Source organism: Acomys russatus, chromosome 1 (genome assembly GCF_903995435.1).
Source record: "Acomys russatus chromosome 1, mAcoRus1.1, whole genome shotgun sequence".
Classification (NCBI taxonomy): domain Eukaryota; kingdom Metazoa; phylum Chordata; class Mammalia; order Rodentia; family Muridae; genus Acomys; species Acomys russatus.
The window spans coordinates 91,706,365-91,730,685 of NC_067137.1; the positions used below are offsets into that span (position 1 = coordinate 91,706,365).

At 43.9% G+C, this 24,321-nt stretch overlaps 1 protein-coding gene across 2 annotated transcripts in view; it reads left to right on the forward strand.

Annotated features, from left to right (window-relative positions):
- Positions 1 to 1,407: 1,407 nt before the first annotated feature.
- Positions 1,408 to 24,321, forward strand: part of Pcnx1 (pecanex 1) — a 151,773-nt gene continuing 128,859 nt past the window's right edge. For both annotated transcript variants that reach the window (XM_051148609.1, XM_051148601.1), the window contains exon 1: positions 1,408 to 1,597. In XM_051148609.1, the coding sequence (XP_051004566.1) occupies positions 1,445 to 1,597 (153 nt within the window). In that variant the 5' untranslated portion in view covers positions 1,408 to 1,444. The remainder of the gene's footprint in view (positions 1,598 to 24,321) is intronic.

A 24,321-nucleotide genomic window follows, 5' to 3' on the forward strand; every position in this document is an offset into this window, starting at 1 on the left:
CGGCACTGCAGTGGGTTTGTAATCATTAAAAACAAAACAAAACAAAAAAATCCCGTCATCAACTGCTTTGGCTCAATTGCTTCCCACTCATTAATTATAGCAACTTTAATCTGGGAAAACAGAACGTTTATTGCTACAATAAACTCTACCTTCAAACCCTTAAAAAAATCTTCCAGTGAGATCAGACATTCTTCAGAAATATTAGACAGGGCCAAGAATGATTTCCAGTTTTCACAGCTACAAACAGAGAAGTACAAGACCCCATTCAAAGTTTGGGTGGAGTAATAATCTTTCAACCCCGCTGAGACTGGCACATTGATAAAAATGGCTACTAGTTACAACACATGAAAAAGAAAAGTTGCGGCACATGCACAGCTTCTTCATGTTACACCTTTGTATCTCTTGCAACTCATATTAATTTATGCCTATTTGGAAGCAGTAAATGCTCCCAGTTCTTGATCTCGCCCTTTCCCCACCCAAACTGCTAACACACACACACACACACACACACACACACACACACACACACAGAGAGAGAGAGAGAGAGAGAGAGAGAGAGAGAGAGAGAGAGAGAGAGAGAGAGAGAGAGAGAGAGAGAGAGAGAGAGAGAGACAGAAACTATCTGCTCAAACTGTAGGCATTGTGGCTTTTCAACTACGCCTTAATTCTTCCAGGCCTACAACGTTAACGTCGGACAGTTTACCCCCAACTGTTTTTAGGTCTTGGACAAATGCCACAAACGCCAGCCAGGCAAGGTTTACCAATTCAGAATCTGGAAGGCCGTTCCCCTTCAGTAGTGGTAACTGAGCTTGCCGGAGTTGGTCATGCGCGACTCAGAGGGGTTCTCTGGCGTGTACCCCGACCCCACCCCACCCCACCCCGCCCTAACCCACCCGACTCCACCCCACTCCCACCCCGGCCTGAGGCTGCATCTGCAAGCTTCTCCCGGGCGCCGACAGGAGGCGCCCGTGCGACCGAGGCGCTGCGCGTACCCGTGGGGACCGCTCCGCAGGCGGAGGGAGCGGGGGGAGGAGCCGTAGGGGGCGCGGCTTCCTCCGCGTCCTCCGGGGCGCCCGCTCGCCTGCTCCGCCAGGCCGGGGCTGGCGGCCGGCGGGGGTCGCGGCGGCCGAGGCGGCAGCGCTGGCGGACCGGGCTCGGGCTCGGAGCTCGGAGACAAGATGGCGGCGGCGCTCCGGAGCCCGACCTCCTCCTCCTCCTCGCCGCTCTCCGCCCCGCCGCTCGCCGCCTCCTCCTCCGCCGTCTCCTCCTCCTCCTCCTCCTCCACCTCCTCGTGCAGCAGCACCAGCGAGCGCCGCGGCGCCGGGCCGCTCTCCCGGAGCTCGGGAGGGGGCTAGACCGGTCCGCGGGCGCGCAGGCGAAGAGGCCGAAGCTGGGGCCGGGGCGGGGACGGCGGCGGCGGCGGCGGCGGCGACGCCGGGTGGGGATGGGGTCGCAGACGCTGCAGATCCTCCGGCAGGGGGTGTGGGCCGCGCTCAGCGGCGGCTGGTACTACGACCCTCACCAGGCCACCTTCGTGAACGCGCTCCACCTCTACCTGTGGCTCTTTCTGCTCGGCCTGCCCTTCACGCTTTACATGGTGAGTGGGGGCGGGGACGCGCCGCGGCCGCTGGGCTGCTCCCCTGGGATCCGGGGGTCCGGGGGTCGCGCCCCTGTCCTCCCAGCGCCCCGCGGTCCTGGCGGCGGGCGGACGCTCCCCCTCCCCCGTCCGCACCGCTCCGGGCCCACGGTTTTTCGTGTTTTCAGCACTTCCCTTCCCGCCGGTCCCCGGCCCGGGTCCCGCTTCCTCGCGCCTCGCGTGCGGGCCCTGGGTAACCGGCGCCCGAGGCCTTCCCTCGGAGTCCCCCCCGTCCTCCCCCGGGCCTTGGGCTACCTTCCTGTACCGCTCCCGGGGGGCATCCTTGCCCGCACCTCGGCCCCGGCTGTGCGGAGCCTGCGGGGAGGCCGTGCGCGCTCCGCCTGGAGCAGAGTCGCGGGGTGTCTCGGTTCGTACTCGCCTCCCGTGCTGGGGAAACCCCAGGCGGGCTCGTGCCTCTGCAAACCGCTGATCGGTTGGGTGCGAGTTCCGTTCGGGTCAGCCTGGCGGCGAGGGGCTGGGGTGTTGCCAGGGCAGCGCTGCGGGCAGGGAGCGGGGAGATACGGGAACCTGGCTGGCATTTCACCCATTTGTTTTCGTTGGTTCAAGGCCTTAGACTGGCAAGGAAAAGGAAAGTGCCGCCTGTTGCTTGGTGCCCTAGGGCCAGTTTCTCTGAAGTGTTTTTGGTGTTCTGAGAGTTTCCTTCTATAGCCAAGGCTGGCCCGAGATTCACTGTGTAGTCCAGGCCTCAGCAGTTGCTGGGATTACAAGCGTGAGCCATTTCTCCAGAGTGTTTTTTAGAAGGTGTTTTCCTGAAAGATGTTTGATTGCACAGTTGTTAAAAAAAAAAAAAAAAAAAGCGGTGGAGGGAAAGCACAGTATTTTAAGGTGGGACATTTGGGGAAAATAAAGGTTTCAAATTTTAAAGTAGGAAGGAAGGATAGGAACTTTTATATTCAGGGATTTTTCTGCTACCTTGGTGGTTCTTCAAGGAGCTACAATAAAGGTGCTGCAGTAGAAAATTCTGGAACAGGAGTATGAGAAGTGCCACAGTCAGGGCAGCCTCTTTGCTCAGTATCACTAATTGGCAGGAACATGCCTTGGGGGGATTGTGTGTGTGTGTGTGTGTGTGTGTGTGTGTGTAATGCCACATTGTCAAGAGGATTCTGGTTTCTCATAGAAATGTGTTCGAAGGGACTTACACAAGCTGAAAGGAGCTATTTTTAAAAAGTGCTGATGGCTCATTACAGGGCTTGTTCGGTCTTGTCAAATTCTGAAAATTTATCACCGAATGTTGTAATTTCAGTTCATTTCGTCCAGCCAGGTTCGTTTTGCATCAGTATCCCATCCAGGAAGACGGTGTCTTTAATGAGTGCGCAGCCCCAGGCTCACAGAGCTTTCAGAGCTGTCTTCTTGTGTTCCACCGGGTTGTAGGTTTAAGACAAAAATGATTGTTGGGAGGTCAGGATTGGTTGCTGTGTGCTATGTAAGGTTTGGGCATAAGCCTCTTTGTGGAATTATCAGAATCACTGAAGACATTAGAGGAAACGGAAAGCCACACATTGAGTTCCCGGGAGTTTATTCAGTTAAACCTAATTCTCGAGTATTTGAGTGTCCACTATTGCCAGTGTCTGGGAAAATAAAAGGGCTTCACTTCAACAAACGACAATTTCATTCTTCCCGAAAAACCTCCCTTGTGTCTTCTCTTTCTCTTCACCCCCCAGTCCATGCACAAAGCTAGTGGGTCCATCACCCCCAAAGTCCGTCCCGGTTCAAGCTACCCTGTCCTACTGGGTGTTGGGGAGTCAGGGAGCTGGGGTGGTGGTGGGTGGTGGTGGGTGATGGTGATGGTGGGTGGTAGTGGGGGTTGGTAGGGTGACGGTGATGGTGGGTGATGGGGTGATGGTGGGTGGTGGTGGTGGGTGGTAGGGTGATGGTGGGTGGTGGTGGTGGGTAGTAGGGTAATGGTGATGGTGGGTGGTGGTGGTGGGTGATGGGGTGATGGTGGGTGGTGGTGGTGGGTGGTAGGGTGATGGTGGGTGATGGGGTGATGGTGGGTGGTGGGAAGATGGTGGGTGAAGGTGGGTGGTGGTGAGTGGTGGGGTGATGGTGAGTGGTGGGCGATAGTGGTCGTTCTCAGCCTGTTTTTTGCTTCCCATTCACAGGACAGAGGATTCTTTCAGATCCTGTGGCTCTTCTGTTTAGACCCGCTCTCCCTTTGCCTTTGCCCCAATCCCAGAGCTGTGTCGCTGCTGTGCCCTAGGCCGCCTGTACTTGTCTTCCTACTCTGTGAGGGGGGCTCTTCCCTTCCAGATGATTGTGTAGACTGCTTTGGTTAGGTTATTTCAGGTTTCTGGCATGTGAGACTTTCTCTGATAAGTAACATAGCAGCTCCTGAATTCTTCTGCCTGCTTTCTAAACAACATTTTCTGCTGGCTGATACGTGTGCTTAGTGTCTGTCACCCTGTTAGACTGTGTAAGCTAATAATAGACTCTAAGCTCAGACCAGGCAAGAGTTCCACTGCAGAGTGGAACGAACCAACAGTCGTTGCTGCATTCTGAGGGCTTAGATCAGTCATGAGATGTTAAACCAACGATGGTTAGAAGTGAACAAGGCTCACTTTCCTTTAAAGTCTAGCCCCGTGTTAAGCAGCAGCAAGCATTAGAACTGTGGGGATGATGGACGGGCAGGAGTTGATGGTCAGGGAAGCTAGCAAAAGGTAGACAGTGTGACATACATATCCAAAGTAAAGCAGCAGCTCGCCTTGTGTATTAAAATCTCACCCATGGTTATTAGTCATGTGTTCTTCCAATAGTAGTTGCAGGTGATGTTGACTGACTGAGCGTGTGTCAGGTTCTTAGCCCAGCTAAGTATCCTCATGTGCCTGAGCCACTGTGACTTAGGCACATATGTGAACTGGGATTTACACAGAGCACCCTATAGGCATGGATGTACTTTGTGCATGTGGAAACACACACACACACACACACACACACACACACACACACACACCTTTTCTGTCTCTCGGTTTTTATAGGTCTTTCAGAGGGATAAGATACTGTTTCTGAAATTATAGTTTGAAGTAGTAAAAATCAGGATGAAAAGCTTCTACTTGGTTATCTTCTATTTTCCTTGTTAAGTCCTTTTATATTATTATAATGTACGTGCCTTGTCGTGTGTGGGATTTTTTCTTTTTCGGTATAGGGTAGTGTTTTTGTTTGTTTGCTTTTTGATGAAAAGTTCACTGTAATGAATATTGTCTTGGTTTTTGAATCTTGGCTTTGCTGTTGATTTGTGGTCTTTGGGCAAAATTACCTTCCTGAACCTTGATTTGCCCATGTGCGGCATATTTCATAAGTATTTTACAAGGAAATATTTATGAAATAAATTAGTCATCTTCAGAATAGCCTTCAGTAAATGCCATTTCAAAGGATGTCTAATTAGAATTTCTATAATGCTGCATGCCTAGAAGAGATTAGTTAGTTCTACATTTACTGAATGTAACAATTATTGTAGCTTCACATACGGTCTTCTTCTACAAAGAGTTATGTGTCTAGATGAAGTACATTAAAATGTATTTACGCTAAGATAGTCTGGGGGTAAAATGTTATCTAACATACATGGACCCTGGGCGCAGTTCTGGGCACCCCTCACCCTCCAATCTGTTTACAGAAAAGGTTCTCAGATTATAGTTGACATCAAAAAGTACTTGACAAGTGTTAAAAATGTATACACGTACAAACCTGTTCTGGTTCAGAACATGTGGAGTGTGGTTCGCCCATTTGTGCACTACGTGCTAGGTAGGTTCAAAGGACTTGATCGGTGTACTCGTATACTTAAGTGTAGCCTAGTCTTCTAAACCGGCACTCAGGTATCTTCGTTACTGTCCTGAGGCATCTGAGAGCAGTCACGTCTAAACCATTCTAAAGGGCTTTAGGGATAGCTCAGGGTTAAGGGTGCTGCTCCTCTTCCAGGGTGCTTGGGTTCTGTTCCCAGGCAGCTTGTTGATTCTACATGACAGTTCACAACTGTTGGTAACTGCAGATCCAGGGCATCTGGTGCCTCTTCCTGGGCATCTAAGGGCACCAGCCACACAAGTGATATACAGAGAAGGACTCAGGCAAGGCGCCCATACACATAAAATTTTTTTTTAAATTCTGAATTTTAAGTGGATCCTTCATTCCAAAACAGACACACAAACAAGCTAGTGAACAAATGGAGGAGGAGGAACCTTTTCTCATTGATGTATATTGGTTAATGGTATAACGGGTACTGACTGGAGCATTCCCTTGCACTTGCTACACACACACACACACACACACACACACACACACACACACATACACACACACACACACATACACACACACATACACACATACACACACACACATACACACACACACATACACACACACACACACACACACACACACACACACTCCCTTACAGCCGTGTTTGTCAGACTGTTTTGTCTGCATTGTTTTATTAGCCATGTTACTGGTCTTTGGCGTCTGTTCTTACCTCTTTACAACTCAGCATAAGCAGAAGTCTTAAGGCAGTTTGTCCCACCCCCTTTTGTATTTATTGGTTTAAAATTTTACTCATGTAATATATTTTGATTATATTCTTTCCCCTCCTCCAACTCCTCCCAGATCCTTCTCCACGTTTTTTACCCACTCAAGTAAATGTTCTTTCTCTCTCAAAACAGAACAATCACCAAAACAAACCAAAAGCCAAAAAACCCAAAAAGATAAAAAATACCAAAACAGAACAAGCATAAACATAGAACACATGGAGTCCATTTTGGGAGCAGAGGACCTGCTTTGGAGTGAGGTTGATATACCCAGTGTCAGGTCATCATTAAAAACTGATTTTCTCTCTCACAGCAAGTATCGATCACAAATTGCTTCTTGGTTAGGGCTGGGACTTGGTGCCCACTACCCCTTCTCGGTGTTCAGATTTTGTCTGGTTGAAGCTTGTACAGGTCTTGTGTGCTGTCCTGGTCTCTGTGAGTTCATAGGTGCATCAGCTCTGTGGTGCTTGGAAGGCACTTTTTCCTTGGAGTTACCCGTAATCTCTAGCTCTTACAGTCTGCCTGCCTCCTCTTGGGCATAGATCCCAGGAAGGAAGAGTTTGATGAAGACATCTCATTTAGGGCCAGCGCTCCACAGCTTCTTGTTCTGACATTGCCCACGTATGGGTCTGTATGTTAAGTATCATCTACTGCAAGAACAAGCTTCTCTTATGAGGGTTGAGCAATGATGCACTGGTCTGTGGATATAGTAATATGTCATTAGGAATAATTTTATTTATATGTTCAATTAGCAGAACAGCAGTAGTAAGTTTTCCCCTAGGGCCTATGACATATTTAGTTTCAGGTTCTTGGCCACTTTTGCAGTGTCAGGTATGAAGTTCCATATTAAGGAGTGGACCTTAAGTATGATTTTAAAAACTAGTTGATGACTTAGATAACAGTTGTGCCACTATTGCACTAGGTTGTTACTGTAGGTCACTGGGGTCATAACTGGATGATAATGATGATTACTTTTCTCTTCCTCCCAACACTGAAGTTAGTTACAAGTGAAGCTACTAGTTGGTCACCAGCTCCATCTCTCCATTTTCCATGACATGGTATCTTCAACAATAGGGTCTTACCATCAGGTTGTGAAGAGTAACCAATAGCATTGGCCTGTAATTTTTTTTTTTCTGGGCGTGTCTGTGGGACCCCTTTGGCCAGCTACTTAACAAGACATAACCCGTGCCTGGTACTGGAGATTTTCTTTGTAGTTAAGCTGTCTAGTTGGGCCATTGTCTCTCCCACTGTGTGCTAACTTCATTAAAATTCGTTATGTCTATGTATTGTAGGAAGTCTCTGTAGCAGTAGGCTTGCACATAGCTTTTCAGAGGGCCTTTTCTGTTCGTCATCTCTCTCCATACTCCCTCCTTTATCCTTTCCTCCAGTCCCCGCCCGTTCGTCTTCCTAGTCTAGTTTCTCCTTTATCTCTTTATAACACTATTTTCTATTTCTCTTCCTTGGAAGACCCTCTCCTCCTGTTCCTTACTACCTCTGTGGTTATTTGGATTGAAACATATATCTAAAGCATAAACACTAACATCCACATATAAGAAAACATGCAGTGTTGTCTTTCTGGGTCTGAATGACCTTACCTAATATTTTTGTACAGCTACCATAGATATCAGTGTGGAGGGTCCTCAAAAAGCTGAAACTTGATCTACTTTGGCATATACCCAAAGGACTGTGTACCTTACTGCAGAGATGCTTGTTCATCCGTGTTCATTGCTGCTTTATTTGCAAGAGCCAGGAATTAGAAACAGCCGAGATGCCTGCCCATCAACTGATGAATGAATAATGAAAATGTGGTACATTTATACAATGTGATATTACCCAGCTGTTAAGAAAAATAGTTATGAAATTTGCAGGTAAATGGATGGAGCTAGAAATAATCACTTCTCCCTTTTAATATCTTTGCATGATTTACCTTGGCGATTAGAGTAAAAATCAAGCATCTTTACCAAGGCCACACCAAAGCCAACTCTGCCTTTACCTACAGTTTGTGCAGTTTCCCCCATGCTAGACTCATGTGTCCTCCTTTCTTTCAGTTCAGCCTGCTAAGCTGCTTCCTCTTACAGGAGCTTTGCACCTGCTCTGTCTTCTGAAAGGAGTCTCTTCCCGCCTCTTGCTCTCAGGCTGGCTGCTCCTAATTGTTTAGGGCTTGAGTTTCACCTCACAGAGGCCTAACCCCTTAACTTAAAACACCATCTTTCTTTTCATCACTTCATCTTGTCAGTTTTTCTCATGGTTCTCCATAACCATGTGTTTGTCTCTGTTTACATGTTCACTGTCTAGACAGCTCTACTACCACAGTGGACTATGGCTTCAGTGAGGGCAGGGGCCAGGCGTGATATATATTGAGTATCTGCTCTAAATAAGTGTTTGCCGATTGAAAACTGTATTACACAAGTGAGCCTTTTTTAAGGGTGACCTCCAGAACTGACCTGGAGTAGCTGAGTGCAGGAGGGGTGTTGTAGGAGGCTGCATTGTATGGCAGTTGTGTGTAGACTTAGTCTCAGCAGCTGCAAGTTAAAAACCGAATGCCAGAATGACTCCAGAAACGCTTGTCACTCAAAGTGCAGCAACATGTGTGTTTTGTGTGTACAGCCTTGTATAATTGCACATATGTAAAGTAGTGTGTGCTAAGTACCCTGTGGAGTGATTATCATAAATTAATCCTTCTCAGAAAATTTATGGTTCTGACTTTTTCCTAGCTGCTGTCACTATTCATTTTTGTAGTTGATCCTCATTGTCTATAGAGTGAAGATTTCTTTGAATCCTTTCAGCCCTGAGTCCCAAAGAATCAGAAAGTTTAAAGAGTAATAAAATCTTATCCAGCGGTTCTCTTGAGATTGGTGCCTTTAGAACCCTGGCTCCTGGGGGCTGCGACGTCATTCATTTGTCAGTGTGCTTATGTAGTATAGCCTGATACCCTGTGTTCAACCCCTAGCACTGCATAAGCCAGACCTGGGGTTACAAGACTATAACCTAACACTGAGGAGGCAGAGGCAGAAGGATCTCCAGTTCAGGGTCATCCTCAACTTTAGAGAGCTTGAGCCAGCCTGAGCTTTGTGAGATCCTGCCTCAAAATTATTAATTAATTAATTAATTAAAATGTAATATAACCCTTTATCTAATGAGTCTTCTCCAATGCTTAGGAGTGGTCTAGACATGTCTGTAACTAACTGTCTTAGTTACTGTTCTATTGCTGTGAAGAGACACCATGACCATGGTAACTCTTATAAGAGAAAGCATTTAATTTAATTGGGGCTTGCTTAGTTCATTATCATCATGGCAGCAGACAGGTGGCAGGCATGGTGCTGGCAAGGTAGGTGAGAGCTACTGCATCTTGGTCCAAAGGCAAAGAAAGAGTCAGACTGGGCCTGGCATGGGCTTTTGGAACCGGGAAGCCACCCCCAGTGACACGCCCCATCAAGGCCACACCTGCTACTCCTTCTCTTCCTGTCAATACAGCCTCGCTCTGATGATTGAGCATTCAGGTGTATGAGCATGTGGAGGCCAGGCTTCTTTCTTTTTTCTTTTTCTTTTATTTTATTATTTATTATTTTTTTTTTTTTTAGAGATCCACCTGTCTCTGCCTCCTGAGTGCTGGGATTAAAGGCTTGTGTCAATACTTCCGGCTAAAAATGGCAAAGTTTGAATGTTCAAAACATGAGCAGAAAACAAACTACCACACTTACTCTGTAGGCACCCCCTTGAGCAGTTGGACAGACACAGGAATGTACAAAGGAAGGCATGGAACTGAAAACCAGAGACCAAGTGGATAGCATTAACTTCTTTCAACTCCTCTATTTAAAAGATTTTCATTAGCAAATGCCGGAAATGTTAACTTGTCAAGCCAGTGAAGTGACAGACTTCATGGTTAAATATGTCTGCTCACAGACTGGAAAAGAAACAGAAACCCTGCTAGTTTAACAACAGCTAAATGGTTTTATGGCTTACAGTGGTTTCTGAAATGGTGCAGAGCATTACATCTATCACAAAACACAGCAGGGAGCTCACAACTGCCGGTCTTTCTAGCTCCAAGGGATCCAGTGTGGGCACCTGTATACTCACGAACACTCACTGTCTCTCTCTCCCTCTCTCTTCCCACCCCTACCCCACCCCATATACTCTTTAAAAAAAATGGGCCCATTTGCTTTGCAGTGTTTCAGAACCTTCTGTTTCCTCTTGAGTGTGTTTTATGGATGTTTCCATGAGGGAACATGACTTAACAGCCCTGAAAGAAGTTACAGTAGGAAGTGCCGGACTGAGGAAAGCCTTTCCTTGATTAACGGTCATACAGTTTATGTTCACTTTTTAAGCTCTTAAAAAAACTTCAGTGTGAATATTCTTGTGGTTAAATAGTGTAGCTTTTTGGTCTAAAGCCCTAGAAATAGGTACAGGTGAATGCTGATGGAGAAGGAGCTAAAGGTTGAGGTCCATCTTGTAGGAGTTATGTAACATGCTTGAAGTACAAGATGTTTTCTTTTGAGAGTGAGGGAGGAGATGCAGAGGGTATAGCAGGTCTGAGCAAGATTCAGATGTGGGATGCTTTTCTCTCTTGAACAGGAAGTGAATTGACTGTTGAAGTAGGATTGCTGCCATGTTGAGGGCGTCATTGAGACCAGAGAACTTGAGCTCAGAATGTTGAATAGGAGTGTGCAGGAGAGACATGTGGGCACATCTTATTTATGTGAAGTTGTCGATATAGATACTGTGTTGTAGAGAGATCCTGTAGTAAGAATTGTTTTCTTTAAAAACATAGAAATGTTATGTGAATATGTTTTTGTTTTAATCCTAGGCGTGGGATATGGGGCTACTTCAGGTTGTCCACGGCTGCTACCTATGGTTTGTCTCATGCTCTGGCAGGGGTATGATTTTGCCAGCTGAAGATAGTTTACTGTAGGCTTAGATTTTCCAAAATTTACTTTATTTAGGGTCCTTAAATGCTTCTACCTCCCTTCTAACCCACCAACCAGAGGTAGCGGACAAAGAAGGTTAACAGATCTGAGCCCCATTTCTTAATTGGATTATTTAGTTTGGTGGTGTTTAGTTTCTTAAGCTCTTTATATAATTTGGATATTGGTCCTTTGTGAGATGTAGCGTTGGTGAAGGTCTTTCCCAGTCTGTAGGCTGTCGCTTTGTTCTCTTGACAGTGTCTCCTGCCTTACAGAAGCTTCTCAGCCTCATGAGGTCCCATTTATTAATTGTTGACCTTAGAGCCTGGGCTGTTGGAGTTCTGTTCAGGAAGTTGTCTTCAGAATTCTCAACAGAGGAATATCAAATGGCTGAGAAACACTTAAAGAAATGCTCAACATCCTTAGTCATCAGAGAAATGCAAATCAAAACAACTCTGAGATTCCACCTTATACCTATCAGAATGGCTAAAATAAAAAACTCAAGCGACAGCACATGCTGGCGAGGATGTGGAGAAAGGGAAACACTCCTTCATTGCTGGTGGGAGTGCAAACTTGTACAACCACTTTGGAACTCAATCTGGCGCTTTCTCAGAAAATTGGGAATAGGGCTACCTCAGGACCCAGCTATTTCACTCCTTGGAATATACCTAAAAGATGCTCCACCACACAACAAGGACATATGCTCAACTATGTTCATAGCGGCCTGATTTGTAATAGCCAGAACATGGAAACAACCTAGATGTTCCTCAGTTGAGGAATGGATAAAGAAACTGTGGTACATTTACACTATGGAATACTGCTCAGCTATTAAAAACAAGGAAATACTGAAATTTGTAGGAAAATGGATGGAACTAGAAATGATCATTCTGAGTGAATTAACCCAGATCCAGAAAGATACACATGGCATATACTCACTTATAATTGGACACTAATCCAACGAGATGTCCCTGAAAGTCTTCACTTAGCTGGAGATTGGGATAGATATTGGGACTTCCTATTGGGACTCTAGGTGTGAGAGGTAAGGAAGAATGGGGAAATAGAAGGATCCAGAGGGTCCTAGAAACCTGTAAGAGGACCATTAAGGCTGGCAGATCTGGAACCAGAGGCCTCTGCTCAAACTACTATACCAACCAAGGACAATGCATGTACATTCTCCACAGTTGTGTGGAGAGAGGGGACTGACTCTGACATGAACTCTGGTGCCCCCTATTTGACCACTTCCCCTTGGTGGGGAGACTTGGTGGCACTCAGAGAAAGACTAAGCAGGCTACTAGGATGAGACCTGATAGGCTGTGATCATATGGTAGGGGAGGAGGTCCCCTCCTGTCACAGACCTAGGGGAGGGGAAATAGGGTGAAAGAGAGGGAGAAGAGGAAGATACAAGTGAGATGTAATCTGAATAAATTACTTAAAAATTTAAAAAGGAATTTTTTAAAAAAGGAAGGTTAATAGAAAAAAGGGGGCTGTGGACCTGTTTAGAAGTAGTTTCTTGGGGGTGATTCTACTCTTTATTGTCAGGACCAGCAGTCCAGTCCAATAGCAAATGCCAGACAGCAACACAAGTCAGTAGTGGCGGCACGGTCCAGCAGAAACAGTAAGGCTCTGCCCAATCAGCACAGGTCGGTGGAAGTGGCCAGAATCAGCAGCAGTACCATGCAGACGTTCTTTGGCCTGTTTGTCTTTACAAAGCGAAGACCACTGAGCACCAGTGAAGCGTTGCTCAGCGTAGCCATGCAGAAGCGTTGTCTCGCTGTCTGTGGGGTTCTGTTTATAGTCTTTCTAAACATCAAAGCCCTCTCGTGTCTGTTTTCAGCAAAACATCACATGCCCTCTCACAGGACAGCTTCCAGAAAAACATCACATGATGCAACAGTTTTTAAAAACACCAGAAACTTCTGATTCATAACCCCCTTTCTGTCTTAAAAAATTGTCTTTTTCTCTAACATTAACAATCTACACATATAATTATTAGAACCATAAAACTATAGCTTCACATCACAGTTTAAATAAACAATAGTCAAAACAGCCATACATTTCTATCAGTAAACAATAGATAAACAAAATAAATTTCTGTCAAGGTACAATAATTGAAATATCCTTAAATTTCTATCAATATATAATAGTTAAAATAACTGTAAAGTTCTATAAATATACATTAATTCATATCAAAGTAAAATATTTAAAACTAATATATTCTACTTTATTAACTTTTTAAATTCTTAATTTAAGCATTTATTTTTGTTATTATTATTCCCATTTCTCCTCTTTTTCCTCACCATTAGATAAGAGATAAAGCAAAGCTGGGCAGTGGTGGCACATGCCTTTAATCCCAGTACTTGGGAAAGCAGAGGTAGGAAGATCTCTGTGAGTTCTAGGCCAGGCTGGTCTACAGAGTGAGTCCAGGACAACCAGAGCTGTTACACAGAAAAATCCTGTCTCAAAAATACCAAGAAGAAGAAGAACCCCCCCCCCCCAAAAGAGACAAATAGAGGAGTGAGATCCTTGATTTAACTTTGTTTCCTCCCTGACCATAACCAATAACAACCAACTATCCTAGATGATAACAAACAACCATAATACATTAAACGACAAAAAATAAACAAACAAACAAATAACCATCCACCTTTTGGGAATAGGGGAGTCATGTTCTTAAAATTACTTGTTGGAGACAAAGACATCTCTTTTGGGTACCCTATGAAAGTTGAGATATTGGCCACATCCTGGGAAAGCTAGCTGTATTTTTTCTGTCCAGTGTCTGTGTTGTCTGTCCAGTCTCTGTGTTATCAGTCATTTGAGCTAGCCCTTCTGTAGTTGATTTGCTTGCATCTTTTGGAGAAATCAGTAACTGAGACAGTCTATGAGAGAATCACCTGGGCTCTTTGCTTTGTGAAGGCGTTAATGTCTCAGCTGATAAGAGGTCTTCCCTGGTCAAGTCTAATATTTATGAATTTCTCATTCTCTGTAAATACATAAGCAGACCACATCCTCACCTTGAAACTGTTGAAGGCTTCCAGTCTAATGCCCACACATCCTTATAGTATATTGGTTGGTCCGGGTCCTCAGTTTTTTCAATAACAGTGTCTCTCAGCAGCTGTTGTTCTTTCTCACCAACATTAAGAAGATTTAGCGTTAACAAAGCATTATTTGGTTTGTCCCTGGGGGTCTTTACCCTTCCTTTTTGTTTAATAAGCATCTCTTTTAAGGTACAGTTGGCTCTTTCTATAATTGTTTGTCCTGTGGGATTGTGTGGTATACCAGTAATATGATTTATATTGTAACATGCTTAATCTGATTGGATATATATGTGAGAATATTATCAGTTTTAATTTGTGAGGTGTCCCCATAATTGCCATTATTTCCAATACATGTGCAGTTACACAGTCAGCCTTTTCAGAACTTAAAGCAGCTGTCCATTGAAACCCTTTGTACATGTCAGTGCTGTGGTGTATATACCTACTAGCAGGTAGGAATTTGGTTGTATAGAGAACAAGGAGGGCATGTTTTTACTATTATTTCTTTGGCTTGTTGCCAAGTGATAAACATTTTTTTCCTTTAAACCTTTCCTGTTAACATGATGTTCCTCACTATATTTTGAGGCTTCTAACACATTTCCTATTAGTGATTGGTCAATTTCCTCATTTCCTTGTGCTAATGGACCAGGCAAACCTGTATGAGACCAAATATGAGTAATGTATAGTAGATAGTTTCTACCTCTGATGGTCGGTTACAATAGCATAAATAACGAAGTTAATTCTGAGTTATCAGGAACAAATTCATCGGTTACTATATGTAAAACAACTCCTTCTGCGTATAAAGAATCAGTAATTAGGAGGATCCAAGATGGCAGCGAGCAGTGTGGATCATGTTTGGAGGCTCCAGTGAACAATTCAGGGAATTGCACAGATTTCTGAGCCAGGAACACCGAGGTCCCCACACCACGGCAGCGGGAGTGCTCCATGGTTCAGAGGGAGCAGGGTGCGGAGGACCTGCGTGCCCCTGCACGCTGGAGGAGCGTGGATTTTCTCGGATCAGAGCAGCAGCAGCAGAGCGGCAGTGGCAGAGGCAGCAGCAGCAGTGGCACCAGCGGCGGTGGCTGAGGTTTGCAGCTCATAGCCTTCCAGTGGAGGCGATTGGTGTGGTGGCCAGTAGGAGTTGCTGCGGGAGAAGGGACTCTGGGCAGGATTTGGGTCGTGTGGTGCCTTGGGACCCAGACTGGACTTGGCAGACAGTTCGGCCCCAGAGTCCCGGGTTCTGACCCAGCCCAGCAAGCAATTCTACCTGAGGCACTAACTCAGCATGGCCACAGATCCCCTGCTGTGGCGCAGGCTTGGCAGAGCGCTCAGTTCCACCCTAGGCACCACCTCAGCTCAGCGGCAGCTCCCCTGTGGTGACGCAGTCTCGGCAGAGCGCTCGGTTCCACCAGCGGCGCTGGCTCAGCGCAGCCGCAGTTCTCCTGCTGTGACACAGGCTGTGCGGAGCGCTCAGTTCCACCACCGTCGCTGACTCAGCGCAGCCGCAGTTCTCCTGCTGTGGCGCAGGCTGGGCGGAGCGCTCAGTTCCACCATGGGCGCTGGCTCAGTGCAGCCGCAGTTCTCCTGCTGTGACGCAGGCTGGGCAGAGCACTCAGCTACACCGGAGGCCCTAGCTCGGCACAGCCGCAGTTCTCGTGCTATGACGCAGGCTGGGTGGAGCGCTCAGTTCCACCGGAAGCCCTAGCTCGGTGCAGCCGCAGTTCTCTTGCTGTGACGCAGGCTGGGCGGAGCGCTCAGTTCCACCGGCTCTAAGACTCTGGTTGGACACAGTGTGCAGTTTGAATCCAGAAATCCTGGCTGAGATTGGCAGACAGATCGGGCCCTGAGTCAATAACTGACCACAGCACGCACTTTGGGCCAAAAGCCCCTAGCTGAGCTTGGTGCGTAGTCCCAGCCCAAAAATTCTGGCTGGACCCTGTGTGCATTTTTGGGCCCAGAATCCCTAGCTGAGCTCGGCAGACAGTTCAGGCCCTGAGAATCTAGCTGAGTTCGGCCCGTGGTTCGGGCCCAGTGTTCCTGGCTGGACTTGGCAGGGGACACAGAAGGCTGTGAATACCTTGGTCTGACCCAATGCGCATTCAGAGACCCAGAACGATTGCAGGACCTACAGCACAGGGGAGCTGAGGATCACTGGCTCTGAGAGTCCAAAACAACAGGGCTAACCTCCTAACATCCGCACCAGTGAAGCATTAGAGTTCCCAGCCTAGGGAAATCTTGAGAAAACAAGTGAATCTATCATCAGACTCCCTCCATCCAACTCTGGAAGCTACCCAACAAAAACAAAGACGGCAAGATGTCTAAAGGACAGTGAAAAAGCATATGCAAAAAACCCCAAAACAACATGGCGTCTCCAGTTTCCAGCTATCCCAAAGAAAACAACCTAGAGAACTCAAATACAACGGAAAATACAAGAAAATGACCCCAAATCCTTACTAATGAGGATGGTAATGGAGGAAACAAATAAAATTCGTAATCAAATGCAGGAAGACGCAGACAAACAGGTGAGAGACATAAAAGAAGCACATAGAGTGGAACTGGAAAAATTGCAGAAAATGCAAACAACCAGATGAAAGAAATAAATAAAACAGTTCAAGCTCTGAAGACCTATAAAGAGGCAATGGAAGAAACTCAGGAATATACAAACAATCAGATGAAAGAAATCAAAAAGTCAGTTCAAGATCTGAAAATGAAAATGAATTCAATGATAAACACACAGACAGAAGAAAAACGAGAACGTGAGACCTCAGAGAAGGCGAGCAATACAGAGGTGAGATTTTCTAACAGAATCCAAGAGATGGAAGAACGAATCTCAGGTCTAGAAGATACAATCACAGATCTTGAAGCAACCATTAAAGAAAATGCCAAATCTGGAAAACTCCTGACACAAAACATCCAAAGAGATTAAGGACACCATGAAAAGAAGAAATTTGAGGATAATAGGCATTGAAGAAAGAGAAGATATCAGACTCCAAGGCCCAGAAACTATTCTCAACAGAATCATAGAAGAAAGTTTCCCCAATCTAAAGAAAGAGATGCCTATAAACATACAAGAGGCCTACAGAACACCAAATAGAATTGACCAGAAAAGAAAAACTGCCCATCACATAATAATCAAAACACAAAACATACAGAACAAAGAAAAAAATATTAAAAGCTGCAAGGGAAAAGGGCCAAATAACATTTAATGGCAAACCTAACAGAATTACACCCGATTTCTCAGCAGAGACCATCAAAGCCAGAAGGGCCTGGACAGAGATCCTGCAAACCCTAAGAGACCACAGATGCCAGGCCAGACTACTTTACCCAGCAAAACTATCAATAACTGTTGATGGAGAAAACAAAATATTCCATGACAAAAACAAATTCAAACAGTACCATTCACAAATCCAGCTTTACATAAGGTACTAGAAGGAAAACTCCACCCCAAAGGGTCAAGCTACAACCAAAACTACTCAGGAAATAGATAACTATCCCATGGCAAAAACACAACTACACAAACGCTCGACTGGAACCGACATCAAAATTAAGACTCTTAACAGTCACTGGTCATTAATATCTCTCAACATCAATGGTCTCAATTCTCCAGTAAAAAGACACAGACTAACTGAATTGCTGCATAAACAAGATCCAACATTCTTCTGCATTCAAGGAACACATCTCACCCATAATGATAGGCATTACCTCAGGGTAAAAGGTTGGAAAAAATATTCCAAGCAAATGGTCACAAGAAGCAAGCAGGCGTAGCCATTTTAGTATCGAAAAAAAATAGATTTTCAACCAAAATTAATCAAAAGGGATGAGGAAGGACACTTCATACTCATCAAAGGTAAAGTCAACCAAGATGACATCACAATTCTGAACATCTATGCTCCCAATTGTAGGGCACCCACATTTGTAAAAGATCTGCTAAAAAAAGCTTAAACCACACATCGATCCTTACACAATAATAGTGGGAGACTTCAACACCCCAATCTCTCACTGAAGGATAAGTCATTGAAACAGAAACTAAGCCGAGAAATAACATCATTAACCAATGCCATGGGTCAAATGGATCTAACAGATATGTATAGAACCTTTCACCCAAACAAGAAAGAATACACCTTGTTCTCTGTACCCCATGGAACCTTCTCCAAAATTGATCACAGCGTAGGTCACAATAGCCTCAATAGATTCAAGAGGATTTAAATAATACCTTGTATCCTATCACATCACCATGCTCTTAGGCTGCAATTCAACAACAACAGAAACAACAAAAAGCCTACACGTACGTGGAAACTAAACAACTCTCTGCTAAATGACACCTGGGTCAGGGAAGAAATAAAGAAATCAAGGAGTTTCTGAAATTCAATGAAAATGAAGGAACAACATACCCAAATTTGTGGGATACATTGAAAGCAGTGCTAAGAGGAAAATTCATAGCACTAAGTGTCTTTAAAAAGAAATTGGAAACATCGCACATGAGCATCTTAACGACACATCTGGAACCCCTAGAAAAAAAAGAAGCAGAAACACCCAAGAGGAGTAGACATCTGGAAATAATCAAACTCAGGGCTGAAATTAACAAATTAGAAACTAAGAAAACAGTCCAAAGAATCAACAAAACCAAGAGCTGGTTCTTTGAGAAAATCAACAAGATAGACAGACCGTTAGCCAAACTAACTAAAAGGCAGAGAGACAGTATTGAAATCAACAAAATCAGAAATGAAAAGGGAGACATAACAACAGACACTGAAGAAATACAAAGAATCATAAGATCCTACTTTGAAGGTATATACGCCACAAAATTTGAAAATCTAAGGGAAATGGATGATTTTCTTGATCAAGTTCACTTGCCAAACTTGAATGAAGAACAGATAAACAAGCTAAATATTCCCATTTCCCCTACAGAAATAGAAGCAATCATCGATAGTCTCCCAACCAAAAAAAGCCCAGGGCCAGATGGTTTCGGTGCAGAATTCTACCAGACCTTCAAAGGTGAGCTAATACCGATACTCTTCAAGCTACTCCAAAAGATAGAAATGGATGGAAAATTACCAAATTCATTCTATGAGGCCATAGTCTCATTGATACCTAAACCTCACAAAGACTCAACAAACAGAATTTCAGACCAATTTCTCTTATGAACATTGATGCAAAAATACTAAATAAAATACTTGCAAAACGAATACAAGAACACATCAAAGATATCATTCATCATGACCAAGTAGGCTTCATTCCAGGCATGCAGGGATGGTTTAATATACGGAAATCCATCAATGTAATCCACCATATGAACAAACTGAAAATAAAACACCACATGATCATCTCTTTGGATGCAGAGAAAGCATTTGATAAAATCCAACACCCATTCATGTTTAAAGTTTTAGAGAGATCGGGGATACAAGGCACTTTCTTCAACATAATAAAGGCTATATACAGCAAGCCAATAGCCAAAATCAAAGTAAATGGAAATTCCTCTCAAATCGGGAACAAGGCAAGGCTGCCCACTCTCTCCATATCTCTTCAATATAGTACTCGAAGTTCTAGCCAGAGCAATAAGACAACAAAAGGAGGTCAAGGGTATCCAAATGGGAAAGGAGCAAGTCAAATTATCCCTATTTGCAGATGATATGATAGTGTACATAAGTGACCCTCCAAATTCCACCAGAGAACTCCTAAAGCTGATAAACACCTTCAGCAAATTAGCTGGATACAAAATTAACTCAAAAAAGTCTGTAGCCTTCCTATACACAAATGACAAGCTGGCAGAGGAAGAAATTAGGAAAACCACACCCTTCACATTAGCCACAAGCAATATAAAATATCTAGCAGTTACTCTAACTAAGCAAGTGAAGGACTTGTTTGAAAAAAATTTCAAAACTCTGAAGAAAGGGATTGAAGATGACCTGAGAAGATGGAATGATCTTCCTTGCTTATGGATCGGGAGAATTAACATAGTAAAAATGGCCATCCTACCAAAAGCAATCTACAGATTCAATGCAATCCCTATCAAAATACATACACAATTTTTTAAAGACATTGAAAGTTCAATTCTGAACTTCATATGGAAAAACAAAAAACCCAGAATAGCTAAAACAATCTTGTACAATAAAAGGTGCTCTGAAGGAATCTCCATACCTGATCTCAAACTGTACTATAAAGCAATAGTAATTAAAACAGCATGGTACTGGCACAGCAACAGGCTGGTTGATCAGTGGAATCGAATCAAAGACCCAGATATGAATCCACACACATATGGTCACTTGAGTTTTGACAAAGAAGCTAGATCCATTCAATGGAAAAAGGATAGCATCTTCAACAAATGGTGCTGGTCTAACTGGAGGTCTATGTGTAAAAAAATGCAACTGGACCCATATTTGTCACCTTGCACAAAACTCAAATCCAAGTGGATTAAAGACCTCAACATAAAACCAGAGACACTAAGTCACTTAGAAGAAAAATTGGGGAAGAGCCTGGAACATATTGGCACAGGAGACAACTTCCTGAACAGAACACCAACGGCCCAGGCCTTAATGTCAACAATTAATAAATGGGACCTCATGAGGCCGAGAAGCTTCTGTAAGGCTGGAGACACTGTCAAGAGAACAAAGCGACAGCCTACAGACTGGGAAAAGATCTTCACCAACCCTACATCTGACAAAGGTCTAATATCCAAAATATATAAAGAACTCAAGAAATTAAACACCACCAAACCAAATAGCCCAATTGAGAAATGGGGCTTGGAACTAAACAGAGAATTCTCAACAGAGGAATATCAAGTGGCTGAGAAACACTTAAAGAAATGCTCAACCTCCTTAGTCATCAGGGAAATGCAAATCAAAACAACTCTGAGATTCCATCCTATACCCATCAGAATGGTTAAGATCAAAAACTCAAGTGACACCACATGCTGGCGAGGATGTGGGGAGAGAGGAACACTCCTTCATTGCTGGTGGGAATGCAAACTAGTACAGCCACTTTGGAAATCTATCTGGTGATATCTCAGAAAACTGGGAATAGGGCTTCCTCAAGACCCAGCTATTCCACTTCTTGGAATATACCCAGAAGATGCTTCAACACACAACAAGAAAATTTGCTCAACCATGTTCATAGCAGCCTTATTCATAATAGCCAGTACATGGAAACAGCCTAAGTGTCCCTCAGTAGAAGAATGGATAAAGAAACTGTGGTACATATACACTATGGAATACTACTCAGCTATGAAAAACAAGGAATTCCCAAAATTTGTGGATAAATGGATTGAGCTAGAAATGATCATAATGAGTGAGTTAACCCAGAAGCAGAAAGAATCAAATGGTATATACTCTGTATACTAGCCCAAGGGGCATGCCCCATGAAAGCCTTCACTTACCAGGAAACTGGGACAGAGGGAGGACATCCTATTGGGACTCTAGATGAGAGAAGCATGGGAGAATAGCAAAGTAGAAGGATCCAGAGGGTCCTATAAACCTACAAGTAGAACATTATGATAGGCAGATTTGGGCCCAGGGGTCCCACTCAAACTAAAGCACCAGCCAAGGACAATACAGACGGTAAACTTTAAGCCCCTACCCAGATCTAGCCAACGGTCAGAACATTCTCCACAGTTGAGTGGAGAGTGGGATATGACTTTCTCACGTACTCTGGTGCCTCACATTTGACCATGTCCCCTGGAGCGGGAGACCTGGTAACACTCAGAGGAAGGACAGCAGGTTACCAAGAAGAGACTTGATAACCTATGAGCATATACAGGGGGAGGGAATCCCCCTCAGAAACAGTCATAGGGGAGGGGAATAATGGGAAAATGGGGGGGGGGGAAGAATGGGAGGATACAAGGATGGGATAAACATTGAGATGTAACAAGAATAAATTAATAAAAAAATTTAAAAGAAAAAAGAATCAGTAAATATATTAAGAGATTCAGAAAAATCTTAATAGCGCCAGAAAAATTACATACAATTCTGATTTTTGAACTGAGGTATATGGGCTTTTGATCACCTTGCTTATTTTGTCTGAGTTATAACCTGCCATTCCCACCTTGTTTGTATCAGTATAGAATGCTGGTGCCTCTGGAATTGGTGTTTTCTTTACAATATGTGGAAGAATCCAAGTAGTTCTTTTTATAAATTGTATATGTTTGCTTTTCAGGTATTTGTTATTAATTTCTCCCAAGCAGTTACTATAAGCTCTTTGCAGTCTTCATTGATTACCCATAATGACATAATCGCAGAATTAGTAAGATGTACTATAATTTTGGCTGGATCTGTTCCTGACAATTGACATATTATTATTCTACTTTTTATAATGAATTGAGAAGTCTTTTCCATATATGTTTTCAGTTTTTTTTTTCTTGGTTTATGTGCTAAGAAAATCCATTCTCGGGCTGGAGAGATGGTTCAGAGGTTAGGAGCACTGACTGTTCTTCCAGAAGTCTTGAGATCAATTCCCAGCAGCCACATGGTGGCTCACGACTATCTATAATGTGATCTAATGTCCTCTTTTGGCATGCAAGTGTACATGTGGGCAGAGCGTTGTATACAGAATAAATAAAATAAGTCTTGGGAAAAAAAAGAAAATCCATTCCATAATACTGTCTTCCCTTTGTATAATTAACCCAGTAGGAGAATGAATTGGAAGGCAAAATGACCAAAATACAAGCAAATTTAAGATCAATTTGACCCACATGTCTTGCAGCCCTTGTTCTACAAGAGTTAACTCTTTTTCTGCTTTAGCTGTACGACATCTTGGTCTGTTTAAATGTGAATGTTCTTATAATGTTAGAAACAAATTACTTAGTTCATAAATACTTAATCCAAATTGTAGGCGTCAGCCAGTTAATATCCCCCATTAACTTTTGAAACTCGTTAAGAGTTTGCAGTTGGTCTCTATGGATCTGTACCTTTGATGGTCAAATTTTTTTTGTTGACTGATTTTATAGCCCACATAAGTGAATCTCCTTTTTGCATTTTTTTCTGGAGCAATCTGTAACCCTCAGCATGGTGGAATTATTTGTGTTTCCTTAACATTTTCTTTAAAGTATTTTCATTAGAATCAGCCAATAAAATATCACCCATGTAATGATAAATGATAGATTGAAGAAATTACCTATGAATTATTTCTAATATTGACATAAAGTTGAACTATTTAACATTCTCTGTGGAAATACCTTCCAGTGGTATCTTTTTGTTGGACCACTGGTCTTCAGGGTAGGTACTGAGAAAGCAAACCTGTCCCTATACTGCTCATGCAAAGGTATTGTGAAAAAACAATCTTTTAAGTCAGTCATTGTTATTAAAGGCCATGACCTAGATAACAAAGAAGGTAAAGGAAGTCCAGGCTGTAAAGGACCCGTTGGTTGAATTACCTATTCACTGCTATTAATCTTTTATCATCCTCCATTTTTCTGATTTATTTTTTTACAACAAAGGCAAATTCCATGTAGTGAGCCTCCAGGTGCTCTTGTTCAAGTGCCTGTAGTTTTTCTTCTGTTACAGGCCACTGGCCTTGCCACACAGGTCTGTTTGATAACCATGTTAGGGGCAAGGCTGTTGGTATGTCAGCAGTGGCCCCTCTTAGAAATTTGGAACCTCAGTCCCTGTAATGTTCTGTGTGTGCACAATGGGCACAGCTTGTGATTGTTCTTGGTCATCCGTATCAATACCTTTTCCAGGAGCACTTACCATAGCTTCCACTTGCAATTCCAGGGGCTCATGAGAGGGTATAAATCCGTAGAGGGCCTGGGGTAGTTGCTCCTCCTCCTGCTGCTGCCGCCCTGCTTACTCCTGCTGCTGCTGCTGCTGGATTGCTGGGTTTTCTGGGTTGCTGGGTTGCTGGATTTTCTGTTGGATTGATGGTTGCTGGTTGGAGATATCCTGCCCAGGGAGATCAAATTTTTTGACCAAGGTATTCAATGCTCCTAATCAACAGGAAGTAGTCTAATGATATTGACCCCTCCCACCCCCGTTTCACCTCTAACCTTCTTTATCTCCTATAGTGTTAAGGATTGGAATGGATAGGGTATTGTAGGGAGGTAGGAAAAGAACCCAATAAAGTAGCCAAAAGTCTGGCCACGGGATGCTAAAACTAATTAAGAAGAAAATATCCTTGGACAGAACTGTAAGACCCAGTAGTGTCTAAAAATGGCAAAGAAGATTAATAATGGCAGGAAAATATAGAAGAAGAGAGCCAAGAGAAGGAATATTTTCAAAAGGAGAGAC